At 35.0% G+C, this 18,240-nt stretch overlaps 1 protein-coding gene across 3 annotated transcripts in view; it reads left to right on the top strand.

Moving 5' to 3' along the window:
* Positions 1-18,240, top strand: part of LOC139150953 (small G protein signaling modulator 3 homolog) — a 76,671-nt gene that overhangs the window by 13,676 nt on the left and 44,755 nt on the right. For all 3 annotated transcript variants that reach the window (XM_070723436.1, XM_070723434.1, XM_070723433.1), the window contains exons 6-10: positions 1,432-1,566; positions 1,969-2,085; positions 4,091-4,169; positions 6,117-6,262; positions 13,794-13,889. In XM_070723436.1, the coding sequence (XP_070579537.1) occupies positions 1,432-1,566; positions 1,969-2,085; positions 4,091-4,169; positions 6,117-6,262; positions 13,794-13,889 (573 nt within the window). The remainder of the gene's footprint in view (positions 1-1,431; positions 1,567-1,968; positions 2,086-4,090; positions 4,170-6,116; positions 6,263-13,793; positions 13,890-18,240) is intronic.

Here is an 18,240-nt window from a genome sequence, read left to right as displayed (position 1 = left end):
TACAGAGACAGGAATGTACCCTGAATTTGAAATACTCAACCCCTGGCAGCTGTACTTTGTAAATGAATACAGTTTCTATCTCATGCAGTGAAACTCTTTAAATTACCATATTTTTGTGAGTACGATTGAAAGGTACAATTTCCTTAAAAGATTACATCAATATGACAATCAGCCATGATAGATAGTTCAGCAGGGGTTACTATACTTGCTATTCTTTGTCCAGGGAATTTATTTTTGACAAATTTATTTTGAAGATTACTTGGTTTACCAAGAGAGCAATAAATCGGTAGGGTTCTCGGTTAGACTTTGAAAATATGTCAGGTGTGATATCCCAATGCATGTTGCTCTTAAGGAACGTATGGTCGATGTGTGTTTAGCCTAGACTACTTTTGTACCTGTCAGTTTTATTTATTCTTGTAACAAATAATGTAGTCAATATACTCTTAGGCCAAGAAAAACTTGGAAGTCCCCGCATCAATCTTTTTTTTCAACTTTGTGTATAAATGTAAGCAGACTAAAAAAGGCAGGATTCCACCAGATTTAGCTGTAGCTTACCTATGCCCCTATCATTATCAATACAAACCTTTGCCCCTATCATTCTCAATGCAAACCAAAGTTCCATGTAATGCTACAGGGTAGAACGCTAAACATACAAAGGATCAAGGGACAATATTGGACATGCATATAATGGGGTAACATAACATGGACGTCTGCTCTATTTTCATAGCATGTTGTAGTTCAAGTGCCATTGAAGGGACAAAGTCGGCCATTTTTCATGAATTCTGTTCTATGCGAAATATTACTTATATTGTCTGACATGTCGAAAGAAACTGAATGAATGGGTGACCATGCATATATTCGACCTTGTTTTTAGACAGAATAAACCAACCATCACAAGAATGAATTAATGGTCATGACCATTAATTCATTCTCGCCATGGTTTCATTTAATTTGTCTAAAACCGGATTGAATATATGCATTGTCACCCATTCATTCAGTATCTTTCAACATGTCAAACAATAGTAGTATCTTGTATCAAACAAATTCATGAAAAATGGCCGACTTTGTCCCTTTGAAGAGGAAATTTGATCAATTACTGTTTAACACCAATATATGCAAAGCTGCATGGAAAGTTTACAATTTGACTGAGTCAAGTTAGAAAAAAAGAAAATGAAAAAAAGAAATTCTCATCATGACCCGAAACTTTTTTTTTTTGGCCTTATCTAACATTTTGTAATTACCAAAGTCTCCAATAACCCTTCGTTCTTGAACAATCTAAAATTGAGGACATTTATTCAGAGAGTTTTTAAATATTGATTGTGTTGAATTTTCCTTTAATGTAATTTTGACCATGGAAAATTTGCACATTCCATTGCACTGATCTTCAAAGATTTACATTAATGTTGTTCATATTTTTTGTTTTGTCCTTAGGATTTACTTCGGACAATGCCGAGCAATGCATGTTTTTCAACCATCAATAGCACAGGTATTCCCAGACTCCGGAGGATACTGCGATCCATAGCATGGCTGTATCCAGACATTGGATACTGTCAGGGGACCGGAATGGTAAATTTAACTTTGATTGTTTCAGTGAGTTGTGTCCAGATGGGAAAACGCTGATTTTGAGGCTCACTATTTGATTTGGAAATTTCATATTCACAATGTCAACACATCATTTCCAGTGGTTGCGAACTTTTTTCATGTTTCTCAGAAACATTTCAAAAGCTGAACTATGTTACATCTTTGAATATAAGATCATGTAACTTTAATTCAGAGTTGTAGGTAGTGTAAATTCATTGAGTGTAAGTCAATTTAATACAAATCTATTTTGATATGGTGATAAATTAATCACTTAATGTGTTTACAGAATTTCACATCACATTGGCCATTAAACACCCAGTAAAATTTTTGTTCTGTTACATCTCAATTATATTCACTGTATTTGTATATTTTATTTTACTTTTCAAGATGGCTGCTCCGTTATTACTGTTTTTAGAAGAGGAAGATGCATTCTGGATGATGTGTACGATAGTCGAAGATTTAGTTCCAGCTTCTTACTATTCAAATACTCTCATTGGAGTGCAGGTATTACAAACTCACACTCATTTCTCTTTCTTCCATTGAAACTAATTTGAATTTTCCCAAATTTCATTTTGTTAAGGGGCATCAGTTACAGTATCCTTGTAGAGCAAATGTAAATGTTTTAAAATGTATACTTGCATCTTGAAAAGATAATTTGAACAGGTTGACTTGCTAGCCATTTTGTCCATCAGGCTTACATTTGCATAAATTTTCAAACTTTTCACGCAAAGCTTTGATATCAGCAAAGCACATGTTAGATGTTAAGTTGAGTGTTCTTTAAATATAAATGAAGAGGCTTTTTCCTACTGAAGACTATAACGACAAGCACAAAAATTGAAGGGTATTTAGATTTCTAGCCTGAAAATTATGTAATTTAAAAAGCAGGATCATTTTAAGAGCCATACACGCTAATATTTTTAGTTTGATTGATTAAATTGTAGCTAGCATGAAAACATATTCAAACTGATCCCCAATTTTAGTCATAGTTCACCTGAAATATTTTGTTGGCTTTTGTTAGTTGTACACCATGTACTTCTACGGGGGCAATGGCCTGTTTGTCTCTGACATGAGATGTCAAAGTGTACTCTAATAAATCAGGCAATGGATATATACTGTCCTTGTTTTAATGAACACTTTAACCAAACTCTGAAAAGTTCAGTGCCTGAGGGACCCTGGTTGCCTGCTGACGTGGACTTTCAGAGTGACATCTAAGTGACCCACGGTGACTTACCCAAAAAAGCCGATCCCTGACTGGCTGCATCAGAAGTGATAAGCTTGCCGTTTTCTCCTTTTATGCCTCATTATGCCTCAGTAGCTTAGAAGAGACTTCTGTTCAATTACTTAAAACTTTCTGCTGTAGGGGCAATAGCATGTATCCTCTGTAATGAGTTGTTGAATCAGAAAATAATTTACAAGATGCTGGTAGTTTCTGCTTTCCACCGTGATTTCAAAAGAAATTGTGCTCAGAGCACCACAGATTGGATTACATTAGTGATAATTACTGCACACCAACACAAGCTGTCAAACTGAAATAAGCCACAGACTAATCTAACCTTTTCACTTCCATTAGACAAATTGAGGGAATTCAACAGAGTTTGTAGCCATTTACTTTATACTAGTGATTGTACTTTAACAATGAAAGTCAGAAATTGTTGATGACAGTGTGAAGTATATATAGCTCCGGATGTGTAGTTTTAAGTGAATTGTAATTAATACACTCAACCTAATTACATAAATTACAAAATATTGCTGTAACAGTGATAGATGGCATTGAATTTAAATGATGAATAATTGATGATTATGTTTGTAAAATTGATTCAAATTTTAGTAAAAAAGAACCATTATTGTAACTTTCATAACAATTTTTTCACCATGTATGTGAATGGAAAACACTTTGATTTCTTTTTCATAATATGGATACATTCTTGGAACAGGATGAAATATTGTTTTACTTTCTTGATGTAATAGAGGGGAAGTTCTCATCAGACAGAGGCCATTGGTTTGACATTTGGTTGAAAGATAACACATGCCATCCACCAAGTTTCAGTCCTATTATGTTAAATTGTGATGTGGCAGTGCTGGTTGACCTTTAACCCCTTTGAACACTGTTTGCTAACCATCTTACAACCAACATGACATTTTATAAGCAAATTTGAATGAAATTTCCTTGAGAAGTTTCCATCTTTTTAATTTATTTTGGTTAGTGTGAATTAATATCAACACTTCGTGCACCGGGGCAATTTTAAATGAGAAATATTTGAGTTGTAAAAGTTGGACATACAAGCATTTTATGTTATGTTATGTCACAAGCTAAAGTGATAAAATCCCTGTCATGGTTTTAATCTTTCAAAATCATAATTTTCATTTCTACCTGATCTGTGAGCACAGAACACTGAGAGTCAGGTATGACTGTGCATCAATGATAACCCTCAATTTTCAATTCAGAAAAGTTCAGTTTTACTCTTGAGGAATTTGAATCAAGATTCAATTTGTTGTTCTTGATTTCCAGGCTGACCAGCGAGTTTTACGCCAGCTACTTGTAAGTTATCTACCAGACCTTGATGTGTTGCTCAAAGAACATGATATTGGTAAGTCACATCTCATCCAGAAGAAGGCATCTTCCACACTGACTGCCTACACCATGCTTATCTCAGTACAGCCTTCTCAACACAGCTAATCTACACCCCATTCCCTTATTCTGTTCACCTAAGTCTATGGTCTGCCATCAGGCGGTTCTCAGAGTCTGTATAGGGTCCAGCAAATACCATGGGAAGCATTTGCATTTCTAAATGCACAGGGTCTGTCTCCTGACAGGACAGTCTGGTTGTCTCTCATCGCCTTTACTCGTACTATAAATATAAAGAAGATAAAAACCAGTCTGGTATGCCTCAAGTCTGGGAAACAGGGTCAAAGCTCAAACATTACCCATAAATCAGTGTCTGCAGCACTGAGATGTAAGGTTCAGAAGAAAGGATCCCACCCCTGTCTTTTTGAGTTTCTCACCAAGAGAACACGAGTTTTAGCATTTCTCAACCATCATAAAAAACTCCTTTCATAAATCAACACACCTGTCAAAGATATTGTATGTTCATGCATGACATGTACAGAGTGGCTCTTATAGCGGTGAAATTTATTCAAAATGTAAATGGTTGCAATGCTTTGGTGACTGGTCTAAAACTGTCAGCGGTAACACCAAGAGTATTTGGTTACACCCGTCAAAGTGTTCCTAAATTTCCCATTAATAAACATCCTCACAAGGACAATTAAACTCATGCATGACCTCAAATTCCCTTCTCCCTCCACTCAACGAAAGTTTGGCAGTGCAAAAATCCAAAAATTAAATTATGATTTGAACTTATTCTATAACACAACAAATTGCTAAATTATGTTGTGGGAAGCCCTCACTGTTGACAGGCATTTGAAAAAAAAATGTTTCAATACAGAATCTGACCAATAAGTAAGTATCTTGCAGGTACACGATTTCCATGGCGTAACCATGGTTTATTGTTTTTGTGCTTTTGCACATCCTAATAAAAACAGAGCTTTAACCCCTCCCCAAAAACGTGATGTGTTTCAGGTTCCTCACACATTCCTTTTGTGCAGATGTTGGACCATTCCAGATCCCAAAGTTCTTCTCTCCCTTATTTCAATGTACGTATGTAGGTTTGACCTCAAAGTTTCATCGTAAACAAAAATGTAGAGTGAGACACTGATTAATATAAGTTCAAGTTTGCTGAAAATATTATTGGCCAAACTCTGTGTAGTCAAAGAACTCTTTATAGTCAAAGAATGTAAACATTGTCACCATGAAATATTGTGATTGCAAAATATTTGCCCATAGCTTCCTTCCTAACTGTAAATTGACCTAGCACTCAGACAAGCACAGTTCTCCGCTTGCAGCCGGTTTCAAGATACAGAACTGATAGTTTTTTTGTAAAATATTAGCAACAAATACACCATGGTTTGACAATCACGATGAATTAGTTGCTTGCTGTAAAATTTGTATCAGTGAATAGTTTTGCCATATTGACCCTATTATAGTTGTGAATCACAACCATATGTTCATTAAATTTCACAGTGAGGTGGTGGCATCTAATGGATTACACCCTTACATTCAACATGTTCTCCATGTTCTGTAGATTTTATTTGTAAAACATTATTTATGTTTTGTCCTGACTAAGTGATGCTAATATAGTACCTATTTTTAAGGTAAATTGAGTATGCAAATCACTGATGATGTCATAGTGAGCTATGGCAACCATGCCATGATATATGCTACACTGTTGCAGCTAGCCAATCCTGTGCCAACAACCTACTATCCCAATGAGACCATACTCACCTGTGTATCTGACATCTTACAGAATCTTTTTCTTTTTCCTCCAAAACCCAAAATTAGCAAAATAAAGAAAGGAGAAAAAACTACAATTTAGGAAAAAATGAAACAAACCGAGCCAAATACATCCATCAGAGTTATCATGTCAAAATATTGAATTTTAGTAATTTCTAATTTATTTTTCATTTTTATTAATTGACAGAGTTATCATTGATAACCTTACATTGGTTTCTGACAACCTTTGCCAATGTGGTGCATATGAAAGTATTGCTGAGATTATGGGACTTGTTCTACTACGATGGATCTGTGGTTCTATTTCAAATTACCCTGGGAATGCTGAAAATCAAGGTGAGGTAGAGAAATTCTAGTTTGCTTTTGTCATCTTTCGATTGTTGGCATTGATAATATTGTGTTTCTAAAGAGATGAGTTATCAAGGGCAAAAGTGTGGCGTGAAGGTAGTATGCACCTCAAAAGACAATCTTTGCTCAAGCTTTTCCTAAGGACACTTTTTGAAATCAAGAATACAATTCAGGGGTCACTGTGCAAAATATGGCACTAGAGACACAAATTACCCAATATTTTTTGCAGATACACTATTTTAAAATGGTTGCCATAAATGTATTGTAAAAGTTTAAGGGTCCAAATACTGGTCTCTGAGGTGCAGTCTACCTGAAACATTTTAGCTGCCACGTCTGGTTTGTGTAATGCTGTGAAGTGGTGTCTTTTGTGTCCCTTGTGAATTGCAATGAAAAAGTCATGGATAAAAGAAAAGCATCATGATATGACTGGGTTGTGCTATGAGGTCTAGCACATTGTCATCAGCTGCTCAGCGGGATACTTTTTACTGTTGAATTTGATCTTAAATTGAATATTGTAATTGATATGGACATACTGCATTGCCATGCTCATCACAAACAGCTGTGGTATGTAGGACAGACATGTCATTGACAATCCAACACTGTTTTACAGCCTTGACAGTTCAGAAATAGCAGCAGGGTGGTTTGACATATGTAAAGGTCACGAACTTGTGTGACCTATGTCATTATCATCGATGCCATATTTGGTACTATCTTGATTCAGTTTTTTTTTTTTATTCGTACAAAATATTTCAACAAAAATAGTGCAGACGATAATGTAACAAAAATAATGATGCAGAGCATATATCTTTTACTTTGAATATACTTAGTATATTTAGTTCAGAATCACAAAACACACAAAAAGCCACACAAATGTTTTATCCTGACAGAGTTGATGATGTGGCAGGCATGCTAAAGCTTTCCCATCAATGCAAATGAGTTGAAGGAAACTATAAAGTCAAACATTCTGTTTACACATGTACTTTTACTACCCAGAAACTTCTCTACATCTGCTAGGGAAATACTGATATCTATTACTTGCAAGAAAAAAAAATATATATATATATAAACTGCATAGGAAAATAACATGCAGGTTGCAAGTAACATATGTGTAGTAGTGATACGGCTCCTGCCGTTTCTTGATCTGAACAGCGCCCTCATCAGGCCAGATTTGACTCTACTGGTAGCATTAGTCTGAACATAGGTCTTTGTGCATGGCAGCCTCTCCATAAAGAATTTGATTTCTTTGTGTGTGTTGAGTATAACTTTCTATGCATTTGTATCAGAAATTTTGGAATCCTAGAACAAATGTCTTGTATTGCTAGAAACTAAAACTCACTGTGTATATTTTGCTATTGTTGCAATAACAAACACCTATTACCTGATCATAAGGGCCCCATTGCCCATTTGTCCATTTATTTCAACAAAGGATTGTACATTACTGGAAATACATGTACATCGCTATTTCACGAGGCCACAGGCTGTAATGCATTACAATGAGGGGTAATAAACGGGCCCCATAGCCATCATGACAAGATAATAGTAGGTGTTTCATAGGTGTTTTATAGCACTCCTCATCCTCATTCTGCTCTGTGTTATAATTTAATGTTCTTTGACACAACAATACCTAGTGAGGTGTCTACTCCAGCTGTCAATGTGGTGCCAATGTCAATGTCAATGTTAAAGAGAAGTGAAAATATCCCTGTCACACTGAATGATGTCCATGGTTGCACTGGAATCCTTGCTGTCAATTGGCTTTTCAGGTTCCTTCTCTGTTGGAATGGAAAATCTTGCTTGTTATGTCAGAGACTCCTCGGTCATTGCACTCATAACCACCCACCATTGTTTCAAAGCTGTAGATTACACTAAACGCATAGTCACATGACAGAGGGCACTATTTTGCATACTATTTTCCTAGGGAAATATGGTTTGATAAATTTACCTTGAGGTACTTTTTTCAAGTCCGTCTTTTATAACTAGACTTAGACCTGTCCAGAATGACTCCAGCTTTTGAAACTGCACTTGTTACATTTCGATCAGAGAAACGTTTCATACGTAGCTGTACAAAATCCCATCAGAATCAGATTATAACATCTTAATTATGCCTGCTTTTCTCAGTGTCCATTGCCTTTAAGTATTGTTGGTCAAAGTCAACCATCAGAAATGAATATAACGATGGTGTTTTGTATATGTTGCATATGTTGTTGTTGTTATTTGTAAGCATGGGCAAAGTGTCAACATGTCAAATAAGGTGGATATGATCTTACTGTAATCAAATTCATGAATACCATTATATTGAACAGAGGGTAAGACAGCAGTATGGTTTGTTGAGTACAGTTGTTTAATGAGTGTAATTTGTCAGTGAAAATATGCTGGTTGATGATAGAGGGCGCTCTTTTGAGTATCCTCATCAGAAGAAACATGCATTAAAGACTAGACTTAGAGAATTATGGTCTGACAAAAAGTGAGGTCAAAACCAAGTCACTTTATTGGAAATTAGTTGATAAGAAATGGCATGCAGTCAGAGGTCAGATTGGTCACAAATGGGCTGAGAATCTAAGTCTTACTGACAGTTACAAAGCTACTCTATTCAGCCGTCTTAATTCAACAGAAATTGTCAGCAATTCAGTAAATGATTTAAATTGGAAGATTTTCCATCGAGGCCTAGTCACAGGAAGCTTGGCCAAAACTTTCAATTTAAGTGATGGGAAATGCCATATCTGTGGTCAAGAAGAAACACTGGAACACATCTTATTTGAGTGTAAATATGTTAAAGAAATCTGGCAGAAATGTATTTCTTTCTTTGTCAGAAAACCACAACTTTGATAATAATATCAATATCAAAAGATTAGCAATTGCAGAAATCGAAAATGATAATAATGCAACATCTGACATTATTTACTGTATTACTTCCTTTGTAAAATATACAGTTTGGAATATTCGAAATTCGGTTACTCTTGATGGGATTAAAGTTTCCCTTCATCCTATGTCATGCAATTGAAATGTCATCTCTCCTCATGGATGAATGCATTGTATTTCATTTATAAGATGATGAACAAAACTGAGGATTTTATCACAAAGTTTTTCAAGCCTTGTAAGACTGGAAGGAGAAGAATGCATCCTGAATGCATTCATATGATGATCTTTGTAATCAAACAGCTAATTATTTGTTTTTTCACACAAGACGCATTGTAATTTTAACGCATTCACAGTTATGTAGATTTGTTTTATTTGTGACTATGTTGAAATAAATTTATCTTTTTTTAAAAAAAAAAAAGAAACATGCATTTAATTTTAATGCATTCATAGTTATGTAGATTTGTTTTGTTTGCGACTATGCAGGAATAAATTTATCTTTTTCAAAAAAAGAAAAGAAACATGTTTGCACACATGACTGAAATCTGGTCCATTCATTGCCATGGCTGACGTAAGTTTTTAGAAAATGGGATACTTGTGAAGGAATATTCTGAAAAGTATCGTAGTTTGCAAGTGATACATAACAAGGCAGCTGAACTGCAATGAGCGAATGTAAATGTTTATTTTTGACACAATGAAGCAGTATATTAAAACTATAGGTAGAGTCTATAAGATTGCTTCAGGAGAGATGTCCAATGGTTTGTTGTCTGGCTATGTAAAGTAGATTTGCATAGTGAAATCCATAATCTCTTCTTTTTTTGTGCTGTTTAGCTACTATAGACTATAGTCTATAGAAGCTACTGGGATGGGTATCCGTCCGGCGTCAGTCTGTATGTATGTATGTATGTATGTATGTATGTATGTATGTATGTATGTCCGTTTGTGAGGCGTCCGTCCACTCAAATATCTTGAGAACCGCAGTACTTACTGATTTGATATTTGTTGTGTAGATGAAAAATATGATTTTGAGAAAATTTTTTTTAATTTTTTGATGTTGTTGAAAATATGCAAATTAGCACCAAAAAAGGCGTTTTTGGTAAAAAATCTTCTTCTTCATAACCGCTGGTCAGACAGCTTTGTTATTTGGTATACAGGTCCCTAGGGATAACCCAACTTAGATTTGTTCAAATTGTGATGAAATATGCAAATCTGTATTTTTAAGGAATTTTTTGTCATTTTTGGTCAAAACTTTATTTCATCAAAACCGCTTGTCTGACAGCTTTTATATTTGGTATACAGGTTCCTACAGATGAACTAAATATGATATATTGAATATATGACGAAATCTGCAATTTTGTATTTTTGGTGCAATTTTTGCCATTTTTGGTCAAAAAATGTGTTTCTCAAAAACTACTTGTCTGATGCCTTTGATATTTGGTATACAGGTTCCTAGGGGTTATCTTTGTGTGATAAATTGAAATTTGATGAAATCTTCAATTATTTTTGGGTCAATTTTTGCCATTTTTGGTCAAAATATTTGTTTCTCAAAAGTTACTCATCTGATAGCTTTGATATTTGGTATACAGGTTCCTAGGCTTTATCTTAATGTAATATATTGAAATTATGATGAAATCATCAATTCTGTATTTTTGCCATTTTTGGTCAGGCCATCCTGAAATGAGCTATCAAAGATATCCACCTTCTTCATCAATACATGTGTCACAAAAAGTTATTCTCTACATAACACAGCAGAGCTCTGTCAACTGTTGGGTCGCTTTTTTTTTCAAAACCGCTGGTCAGACAGCTTTAATATTTGGTTTACAGGTTCCTAGGATGACCTTAGTAAGATAATTTCATACAGTCAGGAAATAGTTAATTTTGTATCTATGTCTATAGTAGCTTCAGGGACTTTGGCCCTATGTTTGATTGTTAGAGGCGTTATAGTTAAGCATAATTTTTAAAAGGAGAATTGAAGATAGTTTAAAACCTGTATCAGACAGGATATGTTGTATCAGAACCAAGCAAAGTACACCCAGTTAAAGTATATGATTGAACCTTAAAAATATCTTGTGTAGTCACAAGACTATCAATAGCTGAAAGGAAAAGACAAAACACACTGTCCAACCAGATTTTGTAATACATGTCGCAATGAACATGTACAATGTAGCACAGATGATGAATATCATTTCCTGTCAGTGTGTCTCAGAATGAAGCAGTATTAGAGATTCACACTCTTCAAGCTTTATGAAAATCATAATGGGACAAACAAATAAAAAACTCTTCAAGTGGAACGTGCGCGTGCCTTGGGGACAAATATTCAGACTCTCAAACTTTTTCAATTCTTTTCTAATCTACCACTTATGGGGGTTCATATTAAAGCTCTTGGTGTAAGAAAACTTTTCACTGGCCTAGTTCTTTGAAATTCGAAAATTTTATTTTTCTTCATAGAGTTAACACTTGGATGGCGGCCATTTTGAATTTTAAACCGGTAAATTTTAGGTTATTTGTTTCTCTAATGCCAAAATTTGCACAATAAACCCTGATTTTTATATTTGATGTTGAAAGAGAAGGGTTGAAAGATTCCTTAAGGAAAGTCTGAGCAAAAGTTTAAGTCTTTCACTTTCGAGGCGCATATTACCTTAAGCTCTGCTATCTGGGTTGTTTGTGACCTTCGAACTTATCTTGACTTTAAACCCTTTGAAAATTTTGATATCTTGTTTATTTGTTAGTTATCTATTTATTGAGACAGCTATATACTTTTAATATCCTAAAATTCACAAATACTTGTACTTTTTTAATCTCTTCGTGTCTGTGGTTTCTTTGCTATATTTTGTAATGTGTAAATATTTATTTTGATTTACTTAACAAAATACCACTCTGTTTTTTGCTTGAAGGCTTCAAATGCAAGCCACACAGAAAAGTGGTTCATCAGAGAGACTAGTCAAATTTTGTAATTCTGTGAAAAACTCCTGAGTTAGCAAGGTTATGTAAATATTGAAAGCTGTCAAATTCAATTCAGTCTGGCTACATTAGTTTTTAGTACCACCATAGCATTAGTTAATCTATTCATCTTATAGCTACTGTTGGCTATTTATATCACTCCATGAAATTTGCCACATGTACATTGTGATAGTGATGTCATCACCAGGTCATGTGACCAAATGAACTCCCTGAGTATGTGTATTTCATTGACTGCCCCAACAATGGGGTTCTACAGTGGACGTCGTGGCACAGCAGGAAAGATTAAAGCAAATGTTTTGCATATCAAAAAATGAGTAACATATGGGGTCCATTGGAAACTCACCACCTGTTGCTGTTAAATTAATTCAAAAATAGGAATATTTTAGATGTAGGCCTAATAACCATGGATGCATATCATTTTTCATGAATACAAATACAACTAACCAAATTGATGGCAGCATTATATTCTGCTAATCTTGTTGGAGAATCATTATTTGTGAATGATTATATGTTTTTGTATAACTGTTTTCCTAGTATGATAATACTAGTACATTTCCATGGAACAAAGCTGACCTGACTCCAATGTAAAACAGTGGGCAGAATCAAATGATATGAATTATCATGAATGAGAAAGTTTTTAATAGTATGGCACGTGTCAGTGTTTCAAACAGATATTTTATGACTGTGTGTGCAAACTGTTAGGGTAGTGAAGTGCTTCTATTTGAGAGATCAGGGCCAGTACCACCAAAAAGACAATTGATGTGGTTATAGATAATGTATGTACACTGTGAAGTGCCACCGTCCACATTTGCATCACCTACCCTCAGAATTAACCCAAACACGTAGAAAAAGTGTAAATTTCATTTATGCTGATGTGCAATGAATATTCACGTGTATAATTCTAATGGTAATACGACCAGTGACTGACACACACACACACACATTTACACATATGTGTACATCAGAGACAAAAGCATATTGTGGATTATGATTATACACATACTAGTGTGTGTCATCGTTTAATGTACTGCAGCCCAGCCTGTGATGTGGCAGATCATTTTCCTGTTTCACGTCACAGCCACTGGAGGAAACAGGTGATAGGAAAATAGCTCCCGGTTAATTATTGCGGCAGATTGGTGTAGTGTAGGTATAAGGTGACCCCATTTACCCTATTTAGAATTCTATGATTAGACGTGTACACTATGCCAAGCTGTATGTGTTGCACTTTTCTGGCTGCCTGTTTACATTACGCAAAATTGGATATTTTACACAATGGTTGATTTTTGAGGATAACTTTTCATGCCCGAGGCATGCCAGTCGCTGTGATGTTAAATACTGGTTGTTTCAAAATGTCCTATGTGTTGGTTACGGACGGCGGCATGGATGTACCATGGTGCCCGCCCATAGAAGCCGCACAGTTTAAGTTTTCTGTCAGGCCCAGTGAAGACACACTCAGTCCACCGGACAGTGCTGAAATTTGGCCAACTCCCTGTGGATATCTCAACTGTCGATGTGTTATCTCAGAGACAATCACCTGTTTAGACATAGACTTTCAGACAGCTGATAGCCAGGGTAATTCCGAGTCTGGCTTGTCAGGCTTGATATGCTGTCACGCACCGCAGTATGAGAAACATGAGGTATGTGGTTTTTATGTGTTCATCAGTTTGATTGATTCCGGTACATTTGATATGATCTCTCCCTGCAGGAAGACACACTACTGGAGTTAGAGAACTCCGCTCAGATATTCAATGCCCTGTCAGACATCCCTGGTGAAATCGATGATGTGGACAAACTTATCGAGGTAGGACTGTTCTTTACAAAGTTAAACCAACACTTATCAGGAGAAATTTTTACGTTTTTTTGTGAAGTATTTTATAACATTTTATGTCCATTAAACATATGGATCAGAATTGCTACTACACCTTGCTGTACAGGTCAAAGGTCAAGTACATCAGCTGACCTTCTGGTAACTATGACCATTTGTGATGGGTGACTGGTTGCCTTGGAAACAAAGTATTGATGCTGATTTCCTGTCACACTCCCTGGGACTGTCAATCTTATGTTATGAGTGTGAATTGAATTTCTTCACAGTGTGATGGAGTTTTAAAAGAGCTCATTTTGTTTTCAAGGCAACAAAATTGTGATCGCAATATTCAGAGTGTATCTTGAAATCAGTTTTGTGATAGAACGTTATTTGTGCTGATGTGCAGCATCTTGGAAGCTGATATCCAATTGGGTGGGTGAATCTTATTGTTATAATAAAATAATACAAAAATACTCCCTGTGTTGCTGTGAATAGTGATAAACGACCAATCAGATATAACCTTCCAAGCACGCTGCACATCGGCAGGATTGTTTTAGACAGAGAAGGAGGTAAGCTTTGACACTAAAATGAAAGAATTATGTTTTCATGCGTTGATTTTTATGATTGACAATGACTAAATATTGAACTCATGTGTAACTGTTATCCTCTTAAAAAAGCAATTATTTTTCAAAAAAAGAAGATGTAATGTACATTCTCTCTTATGCAAATTTTAATTTGTAATTCTAATGTATACTCCGCTTAGCTACCAATGTTCTCAATTTACATGTCAGAATATCTGAAGGATGAAATAATTCAGTCTATCTACACCATTTATAGACACTGTAAAACTTAATATAGATGGCCTATTACAACACTACAAGCTGACTTTGTTTATACCTGTCTATAAATCATTGATTGACATCCTGAAATACAAATGCCAAGAGTTTAGTGATCTGCCTTGTGTGTATATTTGCCCTCTGAGCTCTGGCATGGTTGGCTTTTGCCTTGACGGAGGGCAAATACTTGACTGGAGTAGTACAGTAGTAACTCCCTGGAGGGCAACTGTCAAGGACGTTGAAATTCCAGAGTGTCATGTTATCACAGTAATTTTCATAACAAGATATAATTCATTGAAATTATGCCAGGGACGGAAAAACTTCAATTATCACAGAGTTGATGTTTATTTATTGAAGTAATAAGGTAAAAGTAGAAGACAAGTCATTACTCAGTCAAGTAATATGATACATCTAGTCAATGGTGAACAAGTCACACACAGAATTCATAGCTCTTACTTTTGATGTTTTATTATTTTGTGTTCCATAAAACAAATACATTTTCCTGGTCTTCCTCTGCATTATGCTGAAATACTATGTATCAGCTGAACCAAAAGAACGCATTATGTATTATGCCATGTGTTAGGGTTGCTTTAATAATGAACCCCACCCTGGATTAAATTTACCCATCAATGATTAAAAATTGAATATTTCACCGTACAAACTGCACTGACAAAACCAATACCAGTCATTTCAACATTCTATCAGGTGTCAAACAAGAACCTGTATTTTATATCAAAAGAAATCCTCACTAATGGGGTTTTACTGTATGTGTTCTATAGTTTATGATCATCATCATGTCAGGTATTCACCAGTATCCATAAAAAATATAAATACTGAAATTTTTATCACTAAGCAGCACAGAAACCAGCTTTAAATTGAATAGGAATTGAATTTCAGCTATTTACCTTGAACACTTGAAACTCTATCTGGAGTGTTTCTTTAAATATTTACTTGTCTTTCAAATAGTGCATTCCATTCCAGACCATGGTTTTTCATGGCTTTTCTAAACATCTAACAAAATAAAAATCTATAACCTTGTGTCCTTAAGTCTAACTGTTCTTGGCAAAACCCCCCAAAAAATTGAGTGGGAACTTGTCTGAACATCATCTTAATTTGAGACTTTTAAAATTTGAGGGCTGGGTACTTGCCAGGGTATCGGCACTTCAGTAATATCATTTTTCCATCTCTGTATTTGTGGTCATTTGTGTTGACATGTTACTCATCCATCTGAATTTCACAATACAAATGCACATTTTAATCTCTTTAACCCTTTGAGCACCAAAGTCTATTTTTGTCACCATAATATGGTTTTTTTCCCATTTTTTGCAAAAGTTTTGATAAAAACTGTAGCTGATGAAATGTGATATCCTTTTGGTCCAAATTTGTGAAAAAACTTACAGAAAAGTTCACAAAAATTGGTAAAATATTGCATGAAAATTTTGGTGGGAAAAATTACATCAGTCAAAGGGTTAATAACATATACTATTTTAATTCCACAGAGAGTTCAGGAATGTCCTTTGTATGTAGTACCATATGTACATGAACATTGTAGAGGAAACTGATCAGTGAAACCATTCAAATTTGGCCAGGCAATCAGCTTATGAATAGATCTGATTTCAAAACAACTGAGAATAAGTCAGAAGAAGCAAAATGAGCAAGAAAACAAACTTTTAAACCAGTGTTAGATGAAACTTAACCAATCACAGAACTGATGGATAATGTAGAATTCAATTCTATGAAAATGGAATAATAAATAATTTTATAATACTGCGATATAAAATGCATAACAATTAATCACCAAAATATTGTATAACTTGGAATGTTTCTCTGAAGGTACAGGCCAAATGTAGATGAAAAATTATTATAATCATTTAACACAATAAATCTTGATGCTGCATGCAAATATGAGTTATTTGCAACAGTTTGAATTTTAACACTACATTAAAATTGCACAGAAATAAATTTCAACAAACAGATCCAGTATGACTGTCACTATGAAGTAGATACATCCATCCCATCCCATCCCATCCCATCCCATCCCATCCCATCCCATCCCATCCCATCCCAGACTTTAATTTACCATTTTATGAAGTGGATATGTCCATCCCACCGCAGACTTAAGTTATCATTTTATGAAGATCCATGGGTTTTATCCTAGTGAAATAACCCTATGTAGTCTTTACAGATCATAAAATTGACAGATCTCATTAGGACAGAATTACCATGACTCATACATAATATGGTTTATATTAATTTTCCATCAATTTCCTGTCAGCCATTCATCAAATGCACAACAGCTGTTCAAATTGAAATTTTGTGGCATGTTCAAACTCCTACAAAAAACTGATCACTGACATTACAAATTATTCACTGTTGCAATATTGAACTCAATATAATTTTCAACAAAACTTTCAAAATTTTTGTCCATGTTTGGTCCAGAAACCTTTCCTAAAAATAATTTGAGAAAGTACTAGTAATCTGTAGTCCGGTATTGACCTACCAGTAGAACCAGTCAAAAACATAATTGGATAAATTGTGTTCTATCAATCTATAGCCATCAGCTCAAAATTATCTCACACAATTTTTCATGAACTGTTGCAAGGTTGCCACGGTAATTTTGAAATCTCTCAATCCACCGTATGAAGTTACTGTACTGCTATCTGGAATTAGAAGTACCCAGATCAAATTCAATGTAACATCCTTCATTATGATAAGTGTGAAACATCTAGATACGGACCATTGCGTATATATGGGAAAAGGAGAATTCCTAATTTTTGCTCCAGCTACACAGTATCCAGACGTGAAGATAACCAGCCCAGTGTATTGCTTACCGCTAAATATCACATCTGATGAGAAAAAGAGAAAAATAACAATAACTTTGAAATGCTAGTTTATATTTTGATCTGCATCACCTTAACATGATCTTTGACGCTTTGAACACATCTGTCGTTATAATGTTACCATGGTAATAGGATATTCCAAATTTCTGTTCATAGGAGACTGTTCAGCTGCCTATCTCCATTGTAACACAACATATGCCTCATTGACTTAGTTCTAACAAAATTTCTCTTTCATAAGCAACCGTCGGTACCCATATACCGGTAAATATAATATACTCTTGCTTTCTATCAAGGTCATTAACCTGACCTTTGTGTCACCTCTCAGAGATCAAATTGTCTATCTTGGCTAGTCACTGATATTCCTGGAAAGGAGACATGACAGCTATTACATTGGAGCATGTGTGACTCATATATAGGAAATGTACTTTTTCAACCACAGTAACAGCAGTTGAAGCTTTTCAAAATAACTACAAATGTAATAAAACCACATATAACAGAAAACAGTCTGTTGTAAACTTTCATGTCACTTTAGTGGTTAAAACTGCACGTGATAATCTTTAAATTAAGGGGGAAAGGGTTTTTTAATCAACTTTGATTTTCAACCCTGCACAAATTCACATTGACTATATGTATACCATGGAAACCATGCTTGATGCTCAATCACCATTTAGA

This window comes from Ptychodera flava, chromosome 15 (assembly GCF_041260155.1).
Source record: "Ptychodera flava strain L36383 chromosome 15, AS_Pfla_20210202, whole genome shotgun sequence".
Lineage (NCBI taxonomy): Eukaryota > Metazoa > Hemichordata > Enteropneusta > Ptychoderidae > Ptychodera > Ptychodera flava.
The sequence above is the reverse complement of the archived record's forward strand: the minus strand, read 5'-3'. Positions and strand labels throughout refer to the sequence as shown.